Source organism: Plectropomus leopardus, chromosome 19, assembly GCF_026936395.1.
Source record: "Plectropomus leopardus strain MGB_pleo_1.0 chromosome 19, ASM2693639v1, whole genome shotgun sequence".
Lineage (NCBI taxonomy): Eukaryota > Metazoa > Chordata > Actinopteri > Perciformes > Serranidae > Plectropomus > Plectropomus leopardus.
Genome location: NC_142194.1, coordinates 26,532,855 through 26,552,382, shown reverse-complemented (window position 1 = coordinate 26,552,382; position 19,528 = coordinate 26,532,855). Strand labels below are relative to the sequence as shown.

At 38.3% G+C, this 19,528-nt stretch overlaps 1 protein-coding gene across 4 annotated transcripts in view; it reads right to left on the bottom strand.

Moving 5' to 3' along the window:
- The window catches only part of caskin2a (CASK interacting protein 2a), an 83,878-nt gene that overhangs the window by 10,224 nt on the left and 54,126 nt on the right, over positions 1–19,528 (bottom strand). For 2 of the 4 annotated variants that reach the window (XR_015774946.1, XM_088069839.1), the window contains exons 9-19: positions 18,958–19,066; positions 18,660–18,754; positions 15,651–15,768; positions 11,888–12,016; positions 10,737–10,823; positions 8,874–9,001; positions 8,615–8,696; positions 2,417–2,490; positions 2,234–2,344; positions 1,102–1,203; positions 763–901 (exon numbers count right to left, since the gene is read on the bottom strand). Coding sequence is in view for 3 of the 4 variants with exons in the window: in XM_088069839.1 (XP_087925965.1) it covers positions 763–901; positions 1,102–1,203; positions 2,234–2,344; positions 2,417–2,490; positions 8,615–8,696; positions 8,874–9,001; positions 10,737–10,823; positions 11,888–12,016; positions 15,651–15,768; positions 18,660–18,754; positions 18,958–19,066 (1,174 nt within the window). In the remaining variant the exon portion in view is untranslated. The remainder of the gene's footprint in view (positions 1–762; positions 902–1,101; positions 1,204–2,233; positions 2,345–2,416; positions 2,491–8,614; positions 8,697–8,873; positions 9,002–10,736; positions 10,824–11,887; positions 12,017–15,650; positions 15,769–18,659; positions 18,755–18,957; positions 19,067–19,528) is intronic. The other 2 variants (XM_042508054.2, XM_088069840.1) reach the window with 2 other exon arrangements.

Sequence of the window (19,528 nt, the reverse complement as noted above, 5' to 3'; positions counted from 1 at the left end):
CTCTCTGAAGAAAGAATTTTTTGTTACAAGTGGTCAAGAGCAAGATAAGAAAAAAACATCTTGCTTTCAGAGTCCACAAATCCAGAAGTCCAAAAAAGGTTAAAAAAAAAAAAAAAAAGGAAAAAGTTTTATATTTGAAGAACATTTAAAAATGCATCTACACTTCAGAGGGAAATGTTGTTTTTTCAAAGCCAGACTTTTTACTCCACTTCTATCATTAGATAACTACTTAACAAATGAAGATTTTTTTCATACAAACCAAAAATATGAAATGAATTGGCAACTATTTCTGTAGTGTAAGTAATTTTTAATCCAAAAAAATACATTTCATGGTTCCAGATCTCATACAAAGTGTATGTATGAGGAATTTCTGCTTCTTTCTTTTAATTATTTTAATGATTTTGATTTAATGAATTCATTTAAACACTGTGGGTGTAGTATTCTAGTATGTAAGTATTCTTTTTTCAATTGTCATCCCTCTTTAAGTAAATTTAAATTTTCTTCTCTTGCTAGGCAGAAAACAATTGACTGAAATATATTCATGTTCTGAAATCTAAGTCTAAAAATCAAGATCTATAGAAGTCTCACTAGTGGCACCTAGAGGTGCCGGATCTATAATATGTTGTGTGCAAGGTGTGGAGTTTGTTTGAAGACAAAAACAAAAGCAAACACAAATGGACTTAAAAAGATCTGACGAAGATGAGAAGTAAATGGTCCAAAGTGCAACAGTAAATTTCACTGACATGCGGCGTAATTGCTCACCCAGTTTGGTGATCCCTATCTCCTGCAGATCCTCCCAGGTGATGTCTTTGACGATAGAAATGGAGTCATAACCATTTTCACACAATCTCTTATGATACTGAGGCAGTGCAATCACACTCAACCATTCGCCCAGGTCCGACTGAGAGCAACAGACAGACAATGGAAAAATCAGAACCATCCTGAATGTTGTGCTTTGCTGACTTTTTAAAAGCAGAATTAACTGTGTGACCATGATGAAACACGGCTGGACACAAGTGGTTTATCAACAAATCCAAAACAAGTAGCTGCATTTCATGAATGTTACAACATGTGAGAGGGACGTCAGAGGAGTGTTCTCACAGGAATGTAATCAGGCAGCCACTCAGGGATGCTCAGCTTGCCGATCTCCATTGAGATCTTCTTTCGGTGGCCTGGTTTGGTCACTCCGATGGCCGTAAGGTCCTAAAGGACAAAACACGCAAAGGCAGCTGGTGAAAATGTGGAAAGAGGCATTTCATCATTCAAATATTGCAGATTGACAATTTATGAGAGTTTCATTTGATTACAAGTAAACAGCACTTAGTGTCCCCTGGCGAATGTTCATACACTGTAAAAAAAAGTTCTGTTTAAAAAAAAATTCTTGTTTTTATGGAAACAAAATGGGCAGCTGAAGTTCCCAGAATAATTCTGTAAAATACAGTAAAGATGTAAACAACTTTACAGAACAATCTGTAGATTTTACAATTTAAAACAGTTGTAATTCAACTGTAAAACTGTTTTAATTACAAGATGTAATTTACATTATCCATTTGGAAAACAAAAATAATCTGCAAATCCATCACCAGTCACCTTATGTGTAAAAACACTCATATTAAATAAAAAATTGAAAATCTACACATTAGAAAATCGCAGACAAATAACTTTTTTTTTGCCAAGGTCCTAATATTTATGCCAAAAATATTTTGTTATTCATTTTCTAGAGTGAACATAAATAGGAAATTTCAAGTGTTTAGGAAAATTCAAATATAACACTCAAAGGCTTAAAAATTCATTTGAAAGCTACAAATTTATCTATAAATCATAACATATTAATTTGTAAAATGTAATCAAGTTTCTTTTTGTAAAAAAAGAAAATCTACCTTACAAAGAATTTTAACAAAATTGTTCTCTTTTTGGATTACAATTTTCTTGTGTTCAAACTATAATAATCTGTAAATGCTATGAGGAAACATCATATATCAGCATATTTTAACTTTTAAATTACCAGTTTTGGTTGCTTCAATGCTTTACGAAAGATCACTGTATACTACTTTAATTGTTTTTCTATTTACAGTTTTATGAAGTCATGTTTTTACAGCACTTCACTGTTAATTTTATAGACTTTTTTTTTCTTTTACAATATAGCGAACAAAGGAGTTGATACCATCAGTAACAACAATGGTTGTGAATTTAAAATATCCATATATGTTTACATGCAATTAGAAACACAGACCTCTGGGGTCATCCTGCTGATGGTGGGTACATCATATCCTGCGTTGATGAAGTTGGCTGTGTACTGCTCCAACTGGAACTCACATAACCACTGGTAGATGGCCTCAGAGTCCTAACAACAGACGGAGGATGTTTAGGAGGCATCTCTCTCACAAAGGTACAACACTTCACATACTCAACTCACCTTGCCCTCCAGGAGCTCCTCTGGCCTCACAAAGCCTTTCTGAGGAGTGCCGTTGACCTGCCGCCGGGAACCACCTAGAAAACACACATGATCAATCCTACAGGACGGCAAACTCTACTGTGCATTATTGTGAGTGTGTACAGGGTCAGCACACCCCGAGGAAAACTAGGAGACACTGGCAGGACTGCAAGAGCCAACCAGACAAAGACTCAACAGTAAGACATGTCTGGTAAGTGAGTTAAAGCATTTATGTATAAATAAATGCTAAGTATGTAATACACTATACACAAGTTACTGATATAGTCTGCATTAAAGGAACACTTTATCGCTCAAATAATTATCTGTATATCAGTTACTCAGCCTGTTTTACATTAAATTTATGAAGAAAACTGTGTTTTTCTCGGATGCTTCCACAGTGAACACAGAATCCAAAAATTTTTTTAAAAAGTAGTGATGAATTGATGTAAACGGGGTCCATGTTTAAAAACAGCAAAACTATATTTAAATAAGTTTAAAAATACCTACAATAATAAACATATTTTCTGTAACATAATTCTAAATGTACTATCAAAATGATCATAAATATATAGTTTTCTGGACACTTTTTTATATTCTTAATAATTTTCTCTCTCTCTCTTTTGAAAAACTTATTTTAAGATTGTTTTCCTTTAACCAATTTCTTGCTTATTACCTTTTTTGAGTTTTCAGAAGAAATCAGACCAATTTGCTCAGGTTTCAAAGCTTTAAGTGCCTATGAAAGGCATCTGAATACAACACAAAATCAGATGTTGGTATGTTAAGGTTTCAAATGGTTAAGCATATGCCTGGGCAAATGAGACTTGGATATACTGCAAGAGTTGTACGAGAGTTTGTCAGTGGATGTTTTGATATAGCTTTACCGTTGTTAAAAGTGGCCCCCTGTGACTGTTTAAGGAAGGCATGTGAGGAAAACTGTTTTGTTCACAAATTCTGCTTACCACAAGGTGAGTAACTAATATGCGAATAGTCATTTGTGGGTTAAGGTTTTCCTTTAACCCTTTGAAACCTGGATCAACATTAGCCTTTCACAAGCATTTAATTCTTTGAAACCTAAGCAAATTGGTTTGATATATTTCAAAAACGTTGGAGGAAGGGCAGTCGGCAACTTGACATGAAATTACCCGCATATTGGTGAAAAAAAAAGAAGAAAAAGAAAAAAGTTGTGGTGACAGGTGAAAAGAAAATGGCCTGAAAATTTGCTATAAAAAGTCAAGTGATTCTTTAGAAAATTATGAAATAACTAGGGAAAATTATTAAGAAAACAAGATTTTGATTTATATCTATTTAAAATTAGGTTACAGGGAATAATTCATTTTTATTTTATTTCACTTGAATTTAATTTTGTTTAATTTTAAAAAGCTTTTATCAGAAAATTCCCTGCCTTTGGTTTTATTCCACCTACTTTTATTGTCTTTTTGGTGCTAATATCAGGTCTTTTTCTTCTTGCTAATTATTTGGCCATTTCTTGTTAAGTCCTCAGTCAAACTCAGTTAAATCATGTTGAATCAGTCTTTTCCTTGCAGCTGTCTTGGTAAGGGGGGGGGGTGTTGGGTCTCTCCAGGTGAGTGAAGATGTGTTATCTACTTGATCTGAAAATCCACAAAACACTCATGTCTCACCTCTGTCAGTCATGACACATTACCACAGATCTCTGAGGAATGCACTTTTTCTCCCATTTTCTCCATCTTTTCCTGTCTTTTTGCCCAAGGCGAGTGTTTTGATCTTTTAGTCATCTCTCCTGACAGGGTCCACCACCTTTTAATTGTCTTTAAAGCACTTACTTACTGAACACACAAATACACTTTGCAAAGTTAGAGTAGGTGATGGAGGATATAGAAAAAGACAGTCGAGAAGGTCAGTAACTTTTGTGTGATTATACTAAAAACGACATACTAAATACGTGTATTTTCCTAAAAAAAAATAAAGGGCTTGTTTATCCATATCATAACACACATCAAATTTTCTCACTTACCATTAGTGGTATCTAGCCATGCCCATAGTGTTGGTTTTATTTGTACAGGAAGTAACACAGTGGAAAGTATCTGCATGGTTAGATAACGCAAACAGTCAGTGAGAAAATATATTGTTTTATAATTCGGGTGAATTGTCACTTAAAGGCATGATTTAAAAAAATAAATAAATAACAGGCACAGGTCAATATTTTGTTTCTTTCTGAGTGTTAAATGAGGATGTCTATGCAAAGTACAGAGCCAGGAGGCGATTAGCTTAGCATAAAGACAGGAAGCGGAGAAAAACAGCTTGCCAAGTTCCCTTTAAAGATACACCTACCAACATGTCTTAAGCTCACTTATAAACATATGTCTCGTTACAGAACTGTAAACAAGATATTTTGTCTTTAAAGCAGAGATAAGTGCTGGGGACTATTTCTTGTGGAACATCCAAATGCAGTGATTTCATGGAGCCTTCATCACCCTCAGGCTGCCAGGTTTGTAGAGACACCTATCCTAAAACCTGTGTAGCACACACTGCCCACTGACTGTAGAGTATACTGGATTAATGGATAAATTGTTGTATGTCAAAAAAAGAAAAAATAAAGTACTTTCAGGATTAAATTCCTACCCAAACAAAAGTGTTAGATTTCTGTTTGTCTACAGACTAATAAAAGAACTTATAATTATAATTATATTATAACACCAGGGTGATATCCATCATCTCATCTAACCCAAATTACAACCTCCAGAGCTGCAAAAGGAAGCCAACACACCAAAACTGCAGTTCCTCCGATGACCACTTGAGTCTGGCTCTAAGAGTGTGTCAATCCCATAGTATGTTTTACCCCCACTATGCTTAATGAAGCTTAAATATCCCTTTACCATGGTAAAGGGAGTATTAATGCGCCTTAAGGAATCAAACGTTCAGTTTTTATGAAAAGTATATTTGGTTTTAATGGTTTTAAGCCCATTGTTGCTTGCGAAAATTAGCAATTATCATTGCTGTAAATGCTCTGTTCTAACTAAGCTAGCAGCTAGCATTAGGGTTAGCTCCTCCCTCTCATCCAAATATGGTCACTTCCCACTCCAGAAATCCAAGATGGCAATGGCCAATATGCAAAACTGAAGGTCTAAAATAGGATATATAATGTCAACGATCTACTGTCAAATAAAATGGATACATGTATTTTCTAATTACTTGAGGTTAAAACCAAAGTTTAGATGCTCTGAAGCCAAAGAGTCTCAGGTTTTGTCCGATCTAAACCTGACGCTCCCCTGTTTTCTGTGTTGCTCATCTTTTTTTTTTTCCTTTTATCATTTTCTCTGCTTTTTTTTGTTTTCGACTTTTTGTCGTGCAGGTTAGAGGCCCCGGTCTCCCAAGTGAGTAAAACAGCAGCTAGTGGAGAGGTATTTGTCCTCAGGGCAAGAGACAAAACATTTGGGTCAAGATGCAGGCTGCTCCTCACAGAGCCAAAATAAAAAGTGTACTCACTCCAAAAAACATTTGACTCAATCTTATAGATCAACAGAGGTCGAGAATACCTTGAAAAATTGATGTTTTACAGACATTTTCTTTGCTTTTCCTGTCAGTCATAGTAGTAGGGAAGGTTAAAAAATTGTCCTAAAAAGATCTCAGAATAAAATCAGTTCTTCAAGAGCATATTTTCTGGTGTCATCTAAACTTATCTCTACACAGTCTCACTAAACAAACACTCTTCTGGTCACATCTAACAACTGAAAATACCTTAAATGTGAAGATTTATTCCCTGCAGCCCTGACAAAACATCAAACTGTACATGATTTCCTACCCTTCAGGATGGTGGCAAGTGACAGAGCTCCTGATGTTTGGCACTTCATCCTTCTTTCTGACTATCCGTCAAGCAGAGCGGACATTTCCTCCACTTCTGTCCTCTAATCTGTTCTCTTTCTGCTTCTTTCCTCTTCATTTAACAAATATGTTTTGCTCCTTCTGCTTCTGTTCCTGTCTCCTCCCTCTGACCCCTCCCTCCCACTCCTCATTTCTTCTCTCCTTCACTTTAACCCTCCTTCCAATTCAGCCTGAGGTCAAGAGAGATCCCTCTGCTTCATCTTGCATGTCACTCTAAAGCATTTTCAAAGCCTCAGCAAGTTCGGAGAATAGCAGCAACATGTGCACTTTTCTAGGATTTTTCTGCACCTGCCTTTCAGATCCAAGAGCGTTCACACACAAAGACACATTCTGTTAGCCTGTAGTGTATCCTTAGAGAGGTGATCGGGTGCTTTTATGTGTTGTGCGGTTGACAGTTGCGTGTGGTTTTATTGGTTTCTGTGGTGAGGTGAGCTAAGCCTTTTCCTCTCCTCCCGTCTCATTTCCTTCTACACTGGCAACAAAAAGCAGCTCAATGTGCAGAACAAAAGCACTGCTTGTCTTTAATCGCATTCCCTCAGGTATAAGAAGGTACAGCGACGTTTAGCATGTTACAATAATAGTATCCAGGCTTTGGATGCCGTTTACCATTATGTACACTTTGGATATGAGTCCTAAAATGTATCTATGACTCGAGAAATAAAGTGATTTTGGTAAGTTTACGCTTGAACTTAGTTTTCTTTGACTGGCCTAAATATTTTTAGGTTCCAAAAGGGTTGCACTACGACCACTGTAGGGACAAAACATCTGAGACATTGATAAATAAAGTCATTATTGTGAAAAATAGGTGATAATTTCTTGAAAAAGTCACAACAATAAGAGTAAATAGAATTACTGCCTACTATATGCCTCCATGAGCCAGTCAAGTTGTACTTACAGTTTACATAATCATGTTGCAGAAAAGCTTTAAACACCAAATATCAATATGTTAATTGTTGAGTCCAAGTGAAGGTTAGTGAGAAATTTAAAGAAATCCCCTCAAGTTATTCTTGAGATATCAATTTCACAAGAATGTGACAGACGGGGGTCACAGTGACCTTGGAGCACCAAAATCTAATCAGTTAATCATTCAGTCCAAGTGAATGTCTGTGTCAAATTTCAAGAAATTCCCTAAAAGGTATTCATGAGATATCACATTCATGAGAATGAGATGTATGCAAAGTTACACTGACCTTGACCTTTGACCACCAAAATCTAATCAGTTTTTGGTTGAGTCCAATTGGACGTCTGTGCCAAATTCGAAGAAATTCCCTCAAGGAGTTCTTCAGACGTGGCATTCACAAGAATGAGGCACACAAGTTTAGAGTGATCTTGACCTTTGACCTATGAACACCCTAGTCTAGTCAGATCACCACTGAGTGCAAGTGAGCGTTTGCGCCAAATTTGAAGAAATTCCCTCAAGATGTTCTTGAGATATAATTTTCATAACCTCTGTGATCTATCAATGCACAGCCTTTTCCTTGAGCTTCGCAGTGGATGCAGGGGATGAGATGGAAAAGACCTAACTAGAGGTGACGTTGCCTGCAGACAGATACCAGAGCTGTCACAGGAAAGAAAAAAGGCTTGGGCAGTGATACTCAACTTATGGCCTGTGGGCCGAATCTTGCATCAAACTATAGCTTGTTTATTTAAAAGAAGAAAGAGGTCTGAACGAAGCCCTTCATATTATAAAATCCTAAAAAATATCCTAAAAACCTAGAGACGTCCCAAAATCAGAGAAATGTCCTAAAATCTTATAAATGTCCTTAAATCCTATAAAGATCCTACATTCTAAGAAATGTCCTAAAATCCTTCGAATGTCTTAAAATCCTAGATACAACCTAAAATCCTAAAAATGTTAAAAAATCCTAGAAATATCTTGAATTCCTTGAAATGTCCTAAATCATTGAAACATTGCAAACCCTTGAAATGGCTTAAAATCAGCTACTACCAGCTACTCAGTAGATGACCATTGTATTTTTGGCTCGTGAATTCAGCAAATCTATTAGTCACTTGCAAATTTTAACAGCATTTGTTCTGGTGGCTGTTGCTAATTTCCAACCCTGCTCTGCTGCGACTGGCCCTTGGCCTCCTGTCATTTTAAAAGCAAATTGAGATGTCCCTGGGGTAGGGTATGTGCAAACTGTCCAGAAATTCTATTGCTATCCAATCTAATTCTCTCCTACATGCATAACAATATATTCTAGAAGCAGAGACTTTGTCTACAGAAAGACGGTGAGACAGAGAGAAATCTTATCAATGAAATTGGTAAAATTGTTAAACACAGAAAGAGGACAGAGGAGGTTTGATTCCATGACCAACCTGTGGATCCATCTGCCTGTTTGCTGTGGTCTGCTCCTGCAATGTGGAGATGGTCTCCTGTTTCACCAGCAGAGGGAGCAAGCTGCACACAAACAATCACAAAGTAAGACTCTTCACTGAACTTCTGGACTCACTGAAGTTCGCTGCAGATGATGTCCAATATGGAAAGTCAGATCGCCTTTTATTTAAATGTTTATTCAAATCTCAGACAAGTGAATAACGATAAGAAGTAGTGGTTTAAAATGTTAGCAGATCTCACCTTGCCAGCGTCAGCATTGTGGCGATTTGGAATCCCATTCTGTTTGTGGCTGCTCTCGGAGCTCTGTCCGCTCCCAGCACTGCGGCTGCTGCCCACGCTGCCCGCACTCCCAACACTGTTCCTGTCACCTGAGAGACAACAGACAGAGATCACAGCGTTGAATCAGACCTGAATTTGGTGGTTAGGAAATGAGGAGAGAAAGCAAGATTGTAGGAGGTCATTTGCAGGTTAAGGTCTGCTCTGCATTTTTAACAAGTCATTAGAATTTCCTTTTCAGCCTAGAAGGGTTAGTTCATCAATTTAGGAAACAGACTAATAGGCTTTCTTTCCAAGTATTGACATCAGTTTTCCTGTGCTGCATTAAGACACCTTTCACACGCTATCTGACCCTTTGAAAAATCAGCAAATCAGTTTGATTTTTTTTTAAACATACAGAAAAAAGGCAATGGCCTACTTTGAAGTTCAAGAAATGTCCCATCAAATTGCAAGAAATTATATTAAAAAGAATGTTTGAAAAGAGAGGGAAGGATTATAAGAAAATAATTAGAAAATAGGCAAAAAATGATCAGATATCTCTCTCTATATATAACTAATACTTGTCAAACATTATTTTTTTTAAATCACAATTAATCACAGAATTTTCATAGTTTATCACAATTAATAGCATCATTTAATCACGTTTTCAGTTAAACTACTTTACATTACATAACAGTTTGACTCTATTTGGACAAGGTGAAGTAATTCTTACCAGATGTTCTTGATTAGAATCAAATGACAGCATGGAACTAGCATAAAGTGGGCATGTCTGTAAAGGGGAGAGTCATGTGTACCCACAGAGGTCAAGGGACCCCTGTAAAATGATCATGCTGATTTTCCACCACCAAAATTTAGCTTTTAGTTTCATATGATACCAGTATCATCACTCTAGCTCTAGTTCTGAAACACATAAATGTCAGCAGGCGATCAACCAGATTTTTAAAAAGTTTGTTGTTTTCAGCACCTTTTCTAGGTAATTTTCTCATTTGTTTATTTATTGGTTATTTTCAGCTAATTTTCTTCTAATTTTTTTTTTTAACAATTTTTTTGCTCACTCTGAGCCATGTCTTGTCAGGTTGCTTGTTGCCTTCTCCCTATGCTTTTAAAAGAAATTATTTGCTTAGGTTTCACAGGGTTAAATTAGAAGATTGATACTAATCTCATGACTGTGTGAAAATATGGATCAATGACTGTGTGCAAAGTTGGACGGCATGACAGCTCCCCAAAGTGAAGCTAAAGAACCTTAAACTCTCTTCATGGTGGCAGTATAGGTCATAAAGCCTCTTACAGCATCTTATCTATCTCTCGAACAGAAAGCCATTTAGTCTATTTACAAATATTAAAATATTGTGTTGCCTATTTCAGAAATTACACATAATTTTAGATGACGTTATCCATTTGCTTATGAAAAACAAAACTACTATTTTTATTACTGGATGAAATGACTTGTTAAGATAATTGCATGTCATGTTTTTGCTGTTTAAGCATTCAGGGTGGAGGCAGCTGCACCGACAAGCTGTCAGGAGTAACAGAGGAGTTAGAGAGAAGGCTTTAAAGGAGTGCTGCTCACTTACCTTTATGTCCTGCTGCAAGGGAACTCAGACATTATGGTTACTGGATTATTGGGGTGTGGGTGGCAGAGAGAGGGGGGCTGGGATTTGCAGGGTGGCATGGTAAGGTCAAGACGTGGGGATATAAAGGGATAAAGATGGGAGTAAGCTTGCTTAAAGAGGCCCAGTTTATCAGGACGGCTGGGATGGGATCTGATCTACAGGTTCACACGGGGTTGGCTTGGTGCCAGGGGGGTTTGGGACCACACACCCTTACCAGTGGGAGAGCTCCTGAGGACCCAAATGTCCTGAGTGGGACTAGCAGGACTAGCTGGGGCTGAGAGCTGACTGTCAGGTGGAGCACCTGACAAACACACACACACTTTAGACAACACACTCTCTGCAGCTGGGTGTGGACCTACTGTACTAAGCTGACACTGAGCACCTGAAGACTGACCAAGAGGACACGGGGATCAGGATGCTGTTCAGGAGAGATACCTGAAACCTGGGGACATGGACCCATTATGAAACAATGGGCCGCTAGGTACAGACATGTAAAAGTGTCCCCAAGACTGACACAAAATAAACACAATCCTGTGTCCTGGTCAGGCTGCGGACATGTGAAAATTCCTATTTTTTAATTTCCGTACTATTTCAGATCTTACTGTCCCTGCGTGGTCCTACTGCATCTCTTCATGGTCCTACTGCGTCTGCAGTCATATTGTGTCTCTTTGTGGCCGTATTGAGTGTCTTTGTGGTCATATTGTGTCTCTTTGAGGTTGTTTGTGTCTCTTTGTGGTCACAAATTGTCTCTTTGTGGCTGAAATTTATCTCCCATTGCCGTATTCTGTCTCCTTGTAGTCATATTGCATCTCTTTTAGGTCTTTTTGTGTCTCTTTGTGGTCATATTCTATCTCTTTGTAGCTGTATTGTGTCTCTTAGTGGTAATACTGCATCTCTTTGTGGCCGTATTCTATCTCTTTGTGGTCATATATTGTCTCTTTTGGTTGTATACTGTCTCTTTGTGGTCACATTGTATCTCTTTGTGGTTATATTGCATCTTTCTGTGATTTTTGTGTTTTTGTGATTATGTGTTTTTGTGGAAGCTTAACATCTCTTTTTATTTGTTTTGCACCTTTTTGTATCTATTTAATTCACTTTTAACACAAAATCCAAACTGTCATTTCAAACTGAGGGCAGCCCCAAACCCTTTTGGGCCCCAGGGCCTGTGCCCAGTAGGTCTGCTCAATAATCCATCCTTGCCTGGGAGGACAAGAATGTGTCACAGGTGGTGAACTGAGACAAAACAGATGGGAAGGAGTTGTTGAGTGTGTGTGTGTGTGTGTGTGTGTGTGTGTGTGTGTGTGTGTGTGTGTGTGTGTGTGTGTGTGTGTGTGTGTGTGTGTGTGTGTGTGTGTGTGTGTGTACCTGCAGGATCATAGCCAAGGGTGTATGAGTCATCAGTCTGAGGGGCGGGACCATGGCTTGAGGGAGGAGCTCTGGATGCAAAGTGTTGTCGTTGGCAAGGCATTGAGGCTTGGCGGGAGAGGGTGCCTCCTAGGGTCAGTGAGAACAGGTTGGTGTTGAGGCTGGCATGCATGAGTGAGGGTAAGAAGTTCATGAACATGCATCTGTGTTTGTCGGGCTGAACTCCATGCACACGTATGGGAACAAACAGGAAGATGGCAACAAAACAACACTTTTTTTAAGTCTGTTGAGCACATTATGAACTTTATCAAGTATTCTTTTTTTATTGAGTGTTTGGAAGAACAACTAAAAAAGGGCAAATTCACTGTAAATCCTCTCTGGTGTTACATAAGAGGCTGCTGAAAGAAAGTGTAAGATCACCAGCAACGCTGAGAGGGCTTACTTTTCCTTTGTGTGTTGTTGGTCCATGGTTGCTGACACCATTGACATTATCACAGAGCTCAGCCACACACACACGACACACACACACGCAGACACGTGCATACACACACTACTGAGTTTGCCTCATAAGCAAAGAGCCTGTCACCGACTTAAAGTCAAACTCTCTTTCTCTTGTCTGTTCTCCCTCAAGCATGAGCAGACACACACACACACACACACACACACACACACACACACACACACACACACTATATCCAAACGCAGACTGTGAGGGCTTTAGCACTGAGCTGACACTTTGCAATCTGGCCATAATAATCCTATTAATGTGTGTCTGTGTGTGAGTATCTATGTTTGTGCGTATGTGTGTGTTTCCTGACTTGTCGAGGACCTTGAAATGAAATGTTTTATTTTGTGCGCACGTGTGTGTGTGTGCATGTGCGTGTGCGCATCTATGTCTGGAGCTGTTATTGGACCCCTCACTGTGCTGGTCCCGCTGTTTGAATGTCAATGGCTTTACGGCTGCAAAACAAGCAGAGGGGATCATATTCCTTTCATTCACAGGGATTAAATCAGATGATTTACAAGTATGTTGGACCCTCCAGTGATCATGCATGAAAACATGATAGATCCTGCTTGTGTGCCAGTGTCAAGATATATTCTTGGCCCAGATATAACCATTGCCCTGAGTTCAGTTAGCCCTTTTAAAAACACTCTGTCGGCTCAAGCCCCCAGTTTGGAAAGTCTTATCTGGCACTAAGAGAAAATAGTCAGAGTATCATATGGTAAATATTTATTTCTACTGTGCTCTTAGTGGTCTTCCATTTGGGTTAGGGTTAGCTCCAAAACTGCTCCCAATGCCACGTCATCGGAGTTTGAGTGCATGTGATTGATTACTGAGTAGCAAGTGGCACCTTGTACGGTAGCCCCGCCCACCAGTATGTGGATGGGTGAATGTGACAATGTAGTGTGAAAGCGCTTTGAGTGGTCAATAAGACTAGAAAAGTGCTATACAAGTACAGTCCATTTACCATTTACAAACAGGGACAACATTTTTTTCTATTAGTCCAATATAGAGTTGCAGTTGCGAGACAAGCTGCAATGTAACCCCTTGGGACACTTGTGCATCCTTGATGAACATGCACTAAAGATGCTTGTTTTTGCCACTGACATACTCTAACTGTTATTGTAAGTGTTTGACAACATTATGAAAAATAGGGGTCAACAAATTATCGGCCTGGCCCATTATCAGGGTGGATAATTGGCATTCTGCTGATTATCTGTATCAGCGTTTTATTGTAATGATCATGATAAATTTAATTATAAAGATTAATTCATTAAAAAGTGTGCTATTACACTCAAGCAACACCAGGTGAGACAGTCTGCAATACATGCAAAGAGCTATTTTTATTCATTCGTTATTTATCTAAATTTTCACTTGACTTTTTAAAAAGAAAAGTTGCTGGGAACTTCATGATGTATATGTTGTTGAAAGTTTCTGTGTTGATGAAACAATTGCTAAAGGCATTTAAACTAAATTTTGTGTTGTAGTTTGTTATATATTTGTTTGTTATATTTTAAAGAAGTGTGGTTTGCCATGAAAAAAATCAGTTTATTGTGAGGAATCTGGTGGGTATGGCAATGGTGATTTGAAGGCTGTCTCTGGTTTAAAAAATGGATCTTACTATTTAACAAAAAGGTCTATATCTGTAGGGATTCTTTACATAATGTTGTCAGGCGCTTAAAATGACAGTCTGAGCTTGTCAGTGGCAAAAAAGACATAAATTAGTGAGCAAATGCCCTTTGACATTACATTACACAGCTTGTTTCACCCTAAATATTGAACCAATGTTCTTGCTGAAAAATTTCACACCGTCATTTGGTTTGGTTCACTTTCACACTGCACTTTTGAAAGCGAACCAAACCACCTAAATAACGTCACGCAGTTACAACAGCTGTTTGTTTGGGGCTGTATTGCCCGAAACGAGCACTGTCCAGGAAGAAAAAAAAGCGGAGGAAGAAAAAAAAGCGGAAGAAGAAAACCCAGCTCATCAATTGGCCAGGCCCGAAAATGGAAATACATCCCCTTCAGCCGGCTTGTTCACCACAAAAACAATGGAGCAACACCAAATTTGTGCAGTCTTACGGTTTTTGTTTTTACTTGAATTTATCACTGTAAGCGAACCGCACCAGGGTTCACTTGCAAGCGAACCGAGACCCACAATTTTCAGGCAGACCAGAGTTCGCTTGTTTGGTCCACACCAGAGTTCGGATGAGCTTTCACAACTGCCCAAACAAAGCGTACTATCCAAGGAAATCAGCTGTGGTCCATTTAAAGGAGACCAAACAGCTCTGGTGTGAAAGTGCCCTTACACACAAAAACATGGGAAAACATGGTCCGAGTTGAAAAATACCAAAGTTACCATTTTTAAAAAAAATGTTAGAACTTCTTCTTCCAATTGCATATTTTCTACGTCAAACCCTTTAGAAACAATGTATGGCTCCCTTATGTATATGGTATGAGGTCATGAGCATGGTCGTATAAAGCTTTCAGAGGGTGATAGGGCAAAAAATGAGCTGTTGGGCCCTCCATGGACACCATACTTTTGCATTTAACCTGGGAATACCTGATTGTCAAACTTTGACTGTGAGCCCATGGACAGTACGATTAAAAATAAAAAGGCCTTTTCAAAGGAGGGCAAAGATGTTAATTGCATTAATGTAGGTCAGACAATTTTTTTTATACTTAACTCTGGATCCACTTACTAGCTATATTCCTATTTTCCTATAGCTATTTTCCACCCGTAGTATCTGGGATGGTAGGTTGAACAAATAAATCAATAACAGAATTTGATTAAATACTGTACAAAACACTGACTCATACAATTTACAAATATTACTATTCCCATATCACACACCACCTAATCATGATAAATCAACAATTTGTCCAAAACTCATCAGGGCACAGTCATTCCCACAGCAGCTAATGGGGATCTTAAATAAAACATAGAACATAAAACATTCATAATCAACACTATACTGTTAGGTGGTTTAACCAATAAAAATAAATCATAGTTTATAAGACTCATACAGTTTGTGTGTAAAATCTTAATCTGCAATTAACTCTTGACTATAGATGTCCAATAAATTAAATGGAGCACAATACAGTATTTCCTTCTAAAATGCATGGGAGCATAGAAGAACTACTCCAGTAAAGTAACAAAAATTTGTACTTATTAACAGTACTTGAGTAAATGTACTTTGGAACTTTTCACTACTGAGTGATTTTATGCAGATGTTGTGTGCAAAGTGCTTGTTTGTCTACCTGCGCGTCTGCTGAGGACCTCCACCACTGAAGGCGGGAAGAAGCCCACCCTGTCCGTCCCACGCTGCGTGTCGTGGATGTGACCTTTCCAGCGGCCGTCTGAGTGCTGCTCCAGGACCTGACACCAACAAATCACAGCACGCTTCAGCTGAAATGTTTGTTTCACTGCAAACAGCATTAGCCTCGCAACGATTCACAATCACATTAGACGGCAAGACTATGAAACCCAAACAGTCGCTAAGAAAATGATTCAGTGATGTGAAGACTGAGAGCAAAACAAAAGGTGGCTGAAGATTGTGGTACTTTAAGTGGCATGCATTTTCTCTTGTCAACTGTGCATCAACTCTTAGCATGCATGTCACGAGTTTGACTCCTCCAGGCATGTTTTTAAGACCATAATGAGAGGAGCCAATGAGCTGGAAGTACACAGTCTATTCAATGCAAGTGTTAACAAAACGCCTGCAGAGGACAAAAATAAACACCTCTGCCTCCTGACAGGAAACCTCACAACAACATACGAGTTCATGCAGGAGTTTGAGATGTCACAATGACTCGCGGATTAAAATACAAAGCAGTGAGAACATAAACGCACGCAAATGTGCGTACACATGAATTGGTGTAAACAGTGTGTGTGGAAAGATGAGCAAACAAGTTGTTAATGAGAGAGTGACAGCAGCAAGTTTGTGCCTGTTCCTCGGCTGTGGTCTCCTCCTCAGGGTACACCAAATTACCCTGCAACATGCCACACAAATCCCAAAAACAAGACTCACAAAACTCTTTATCATATAATTCTTACACTGTTAGTGAACAGGCAGAGTAAAGTGACTGCCGGCAGCTAAACATGACTTTTAGCTGAACGGAATTTAAGTATTATATAACATTGTTCACCTAACCATTACTTGCATTATAGTAATTCCTGCATGGTTACAAACAACAATGAAACAAAACAAGCCTTCACTTGGAAAAGGCGCAGCAAGGTGAATTTACAATGTTAAATGAGATTTATTAAGCTGAACCATGGTGGGATGTAACTAAGTACATTTATTCAAGTACTGTACTTAAGTATAAATCATAAGTACTTGTTTTTTATTTTTAATATTTTCTTTTCATTCCACTTTATATTTTTACCCCACTACATTTCAGAGAGAAATACATTTATCTGGCAGCTTTTATTTATTTTTAAAGAAGCTAGATAAAAAGTCCAAAAAACTATTATTGTAGTTATACATTTAGAATTATTTTACACAACTACTACTTATTTAAGCACTTTTTCAGGTCATTTACTTTTGTTTTGTTTTGTTTTGTACTTTTTTTTCTGTTTGTTTGCTTGTTTGTTTTATTCAAAATTGTAAGCAATTTTCTTTTCTTTTATTATTGCTATTTTTTGTCCATTTCCCCCTAAATTCCTCCTTGCCGTTTAGCTATGATTGTGAAAGACATCAAGCCAATTTGTTCAGGTCACATATACTTAAAGCTGTCCACGGTGAATTCTTTAAATATCAGTCATCAGGCAAGTCCTGTGAATTCTGCACTGCCTTTAAGTGTTGTCCAATCTTAACTGCAAATTTGACTATTTACAATGGGTAAAATCTTGCACACAGCATTGTGATTCACCTAGCCCCCCTCTCTCTGTTTATCATAAAATTACTGCTGTTTTGCACCCAGGGCAGAGTCACACACATATATAGCAACAGGGATAACTGCTGACATCACACAGCTAGTGTTACCCAACAGTTATTAGCAGGTTTAATGACAGAGTCAAATCGTTTCGTTGTTGATGTGAGATTAACAGCTGAGTGTGTGATGTTCACCGCTGACCAAGTGGCAAAATATGATGATTAGGAGGAGAGCAGCTCACAGAGGCTGTCCCTCTGCTCTGCCTAGAACAGCAGTAAGTAACCTAGGCTGTGATTAGCAATGGTCATTGACCAGAAACTTTCACTTGTGATCACCCTCCAGCAAGCTGCCACTTTATTTAGTTTTTTGTAGTGAAATAAGGAGGCATCATAGATAATTCCTTCTTTCAACTTCATGATCAGCCATTTCACAGCTAAAGCAGTGCTTTCAAAGTGAGCGACAGGATTAAATAGAAACAGGGTGTCAAAAGTTCAGCTTAAAATGGTGCACTGCATCACTGACAGCCAGTTAAGACAACACTTTTGTTGGCTTCAAATCCTAAATGTTGCCATGTCGGTGCAGTTTTACTTTTCTTGAGAGACTAAGTCTGCCATGTTTCCTCTAGTCACCCCAAAAAACACATGAACTTTCTTACAAACAAACCTGTGCTGCTCTTCCCCACTTCCACCTGTGCTGAAATTTGATCACCTTCATGTTGACGGCTGTGGCAGTAAATTGCGCACTAGTTTGTCTATTTGAAAACTTAATATCATGATAATCAGGTTGTCATATTGTTTATTGCTTCTGAAACACAAGTTTAATTAAGTGCTGCATCACTGTCAGCACAGGTTGCTGATGTAAGCTACTTTTTAATTTGCCAGGATGTGTAATTATGACAAATGTTGGTTCAGCAAGTTTGCATAAAATCAAACCAGTTTAAGCTTATAAACTGGATCAGACTGGCAAAACTGGAAATCAACCCATCTCAAATTTTGAATACTTGCAGCTTTTTTTGGCATCAGAGGCATCATTTAAATGTGTTTATTATATTTTTTGTTTATCCTTAATAATTCCTAAAGTATACTTAAATATGAATGCTATAAACAAAAGTATTAATTCTCAGACATATTAAATCCTTTGAAATTTTAAAAACTTGTTTGATTTCTTTTAAAAACATGAGAAGCGGGCAATGAGCAACAAAGAAAAAAATGATAAAATTAGTAAGAAATTAGTAAAAAGTACAAGAAAAAAACTGAAAAAAATGTCAAAAACAAACAACCAAGAATCTGCCCAGGCACAGGAGCACTGTTGAGTGAACTATGACTTAGTGTCATCACTTGACTGACAATAAACACAAACTTTCTTTTTCAACAAACAAACAAAAACAAGTACCATAATCAGATCTCCAGCCCGGAGGTTAAGAGCAGTGGGGTCGTGGAGGTTCCAGTAGTCCTTCACCGCTCTGACCTGGAGAGAACTCGATGCCTCTGCACAGAGACAGAGAGATACAGACACATCATCAGGATGTTTCACTCCATTGATTTCTTTCCTGACCTCTATCTTTGCCATTTTGCAGCCTCTCTCCCACTGTTTCCCCTGCCTCTGTCTCAGCCCAAACCAAAATAATAAAATCCACATTTCATGAAAGCGTCAATGATCTATGAAAAAAGTGTTTTTAAGAGCTACTCACCTCTCAGCAGCTGTTTGATTTCCCTGCTGGCTGTGGAGGTGGTGAATTGGTTGACGATGTCCAAAGCTGTCTGGTTGTACGTGTTGCGCATGTTCACATTGATGCCCGCCTATAAACACACACACACACACACACACACACACACACACACACACACACACACACACACACACACACAAACACACTGTGGGATTACTGTGGGTGAGGTGCAGTTTCAAAATAAAGCCTCCCTCTAATGCCTCCCTGCTTTATTAAAGAATAACACTGGAATTAGTTTTAGACATTGTCTGCCTGCCTGCACCTTGAATACAAAAATGTCAGTGTCAGCCTTTTAAACTCCATATCGGCTATACTGAAACTTTACTCTATGAGAGGCTTAGTCAACTTACTTTGCTTGGGGGCCACTTTTGCAGAATGACTGGGGCCAAGGGCCAGTTGCAGCAGCCCATACAGGTTTCATTATAGGACATTTCTAGGATTTTTGGGCATTTCTCGGCTTTTAGGAAGTTTCTAGGATTTCAGAGATTTTAAAACTAAATCAAGGATTTTAGAATGGTTCTGGGATTGTAGG